Here is a 2,991-nt window from a genome sequence, read left to right as displayed (position 1 = left end):
CCTTGGTAGAGTGCCATGGTGTCACAGCTCACAGCAACCTCAAACTCTTGGGCTCAAGCATCCTCTTGTCTCAGCCTCCCAAGTGGCTGGAACTATAGGCACCCACCACAACACCCTGCTATTTTTAGAGGCAAGGTCTTGCTCTTGCTCTTGCTCAGGCTGGCCGCAAACTCTTGAGCTCAAGCAATCTGCCAGTCTCGACCTCCCAGAGTGCTGGGACTACAGGCTTGAACCACTGCACCCAGCCCTCATCAAGATATTTAATTAAGTAATTCTAAAAGAAACCAATGGTGACCAAAAAATGTTGATAGTGGCAAAAAGAAGCAAGATGATCACATTCTTTGTAAACAGTGGTAGGTGATAAATGCTAACACCAGAAAAAAAATTACTAATTCTGCAAAACCCCCATTTTCCAGTGACTAATGCCCCAGTTAGACTTTAAGATACTTTAAGATTCTGTCCATCAGAAACTTAAAGTTCTTTATGTGCCCTAATAAATATTTCCAGACTAAATATAAAATTAACAGACATTTTTAACCACCTTGAGTGTTACCTAGTTAACACGGTGTACTACACCTTAAAGACAAATCAGTAATTTTGGATAGATACATTTATTCCCTGTATTGACTATGCCTCCCAGGTCTCTGATTCATCATTCCTTCATATACACATCCTTTATTCCTATAGTATCACATTTCATTTAATCCATTCAATACTTAAGAGATTTTCTTTACCATTTCAAGTCATCTACATGTAATTAATATTTATTATACTATTACTCTTCTGTAGCAATATATTTTGGGGAAATGAATATAAAAGAAAACTTATATATCAAAAACTGTTAAAAGTGAAAGTGAACATCACCAACGATACTATATGCCCTTGGAGAATGAGGGGACCCTAATGATGATGAGATGGTCCCTTTAGATCTAATGCTACCAGTGAGATTAATGGATCTATCTGGCTTAAAGTTGGATAAAATAGTTTTAGAGGTCATCTGCTTACAAAGGGGACAGATAGGGGCGATTCTGCTATCCTTAAGTTTCTCTTGTTCCATATGTGCCTTGAGTTGTGAGAACAACATGATTTAGAAGACTGTGCAGATCCGGGACTTTGAGAGTGGGAAGCTGCCCGCCGCAGGAGGTTCCGGGAAATGGCCCTCTGAAGATTCTTCCTGGAAGACCCCGCAGCCATGCTGACCACCCAGGGGTGATCCAGGGCCTGGCCAGCTGACATGCGATGACTGGCCTCCAGAACCAGTAGTTTGTCTATAAAGTCTTTCGCCAAGTGGGAAATACTTGGCCAAGGCTGAGAAGAAAAGCAAATAAATAAACTAAACTAAAATCAATAAAATAAAAATACACACAAAGAATCACATTCTTTATCGCATAGATTAACAACGCCTAGCAAATCCAAAAAAGTGTTTCCAAGGAGGCGACTTGAAAGTTGTGTCATTAAATATATAGAAAACCTAAAAATCCACTTTTGAGAGAGCCCAAAAAAAAAAAAAAAAAAAAAACAAATTCTTTGGCAAACAATATAAAATAAATTCTATTCTACACTCTCTGTCCAATGAATGAGAATTTCTTTCCGGAGTCTGCCCAGTGTGCTGTTGTTAGCAATACGAGTTCCCACGTCACAGTTACAGGGTCTGGCCCAGGCAAAGCGGCTGTTTTTGATAAACTAAATCAATATCAGGTTAGTGCTCACCACACAGTGTGGACATCTTACAGCACCCCTGAGAATGAGATGGAGTGGAAGTGAAAAGCAGATGGATTCAGAAATTACCTCTGTCCTCCCTTTGAAAGCTTACTCTAAACTTAGGAACCCTCCATCTCCACAGCCTGGAGAGAGAAGGACAGAGGGCATTTCCGAGAAGGAAGCCCCACAGCGCACCTCCTCACACACACAGGGCCCAACTGTTCCCAACCTATTGACCTCGGTCAGGGTTCAGCATTTACAGAGCTGAGCCACAAGCCCAATACGCACAGCTAAGTATTTGGTGTTTCAGGGACTTATTCTGGCAATATTTACAGCAACTGTGCAGTGCATACTTTAAGCATGACAGCCACAATTTGTAGTAGCATTTGTGAGCATGGGAGCTGTAGCTTTGTACTCAAAGGTATCTTCTGCATCAACTACTGAGAAAGAAATAAAAACTTCTTACCTGAGGAATTCTAGCCCCTTTCCTTTTTTTTTTTTTTTTTTTGCAGTTTTTAGCCAGGGCTAGACTTGAACCTGCCACCTCTGGCATATGGGACCGGCACCCTACCCTTTTGAGCCACAGGGGCCACCCACCAGCCCCTTTCAATGATCAGGTGGAGCTGCATTGAAATGCAACAGCAGTCACATCTCACTCCTTGAGAATTACCTCTTAAAGTCCCTCACTACCTGGGCTCTAGACTGACACCAAACAGTCCTAAAATGCCATACACTGGACACCATAACTCATCCCTACAGTCCAACAGGATATAGCCAATCACTAATCCATGCTATTTCTGTATACCAATGAGAATCCCTGTCAAACAGCTCAGGATCAGCCCACTGCTTGCTCTCCCTGCCTTTAAAAACCCACCTGTACCAAAGGCCAACTGGAACACTTCTGGAGCCAACTTGGAAGCGTCTCCCTGGCAGCTGTCCTCACATTGGCTCACGTAAACTCTTTAAAATTATAGTTTGTGCCTCAGTTTCTACCTTTAAGTTGATACTACCAACAAAGCACGTACTTAGTTTTGTAACCTTTGTCCTCTACAAAGGAGAAACATGGAAAAAAATTGCCCATATACTCACGTATTTGCTGTGTCTTACACACAATTTCTAGTTAATTAGGTTTTGTTTTGTTTTGTTTAATTTCAGGTTAATGTGAGGGTACAAACAATCAGGTCAAATATTTGGATTTTTTTTTTTTTTTTTTTTTTTTTGAGACGGAGCCTCAAGCTATCCCCCTGGGTAGAGTGCCATGGCATCACGCTCACAGCAACCTCCAACTCC

At 41.6% G+C, this 2,991-nt stretch overlaps 1 protein-coding gene across 1 annotated transcript in view; it reads right to left on the bottom strand.

Annotated features, from left to right (window-relative positions):
* Positions 1-993: 993 nt before the first annotated feature.
* Positions 994-2,991, bottom strand: part of PSKH2 (protein serine kinase H2) — a 16,484-nt gene continuing 14,486 nt past the window's right edge. Inside the window, exon 3 of the mRNA XM_003782574.1 lies at positions 994-1,308. Within this exon, the coding sequence (XP_003782622.1) occupies positions 994-1,308 (315 nt within the window). The remainder of the gene's footprint in view (positions 1,309-2,991) is intronic.

Source organism: Otolemur garnettii, unplaced genomic scaffold (assembly GCF_000181295.1).
Source record: "Otolemur garnettii isolate 467f Iridium unplaced genomic scaffold, OtoGar3 scaffold00004, whole genome shotgun sequence".
Classification (NCBI taxonomy): Eukaryota; Metazoa; Chordata; class Mammalia; order Primates; family Galagidae; genus Otolemur; species Otolemur garnettii.
Note: the sequence above shows the minus strand (reverse complement) of the source record. Positions and strands in the feature narration are given on the sequence as shown.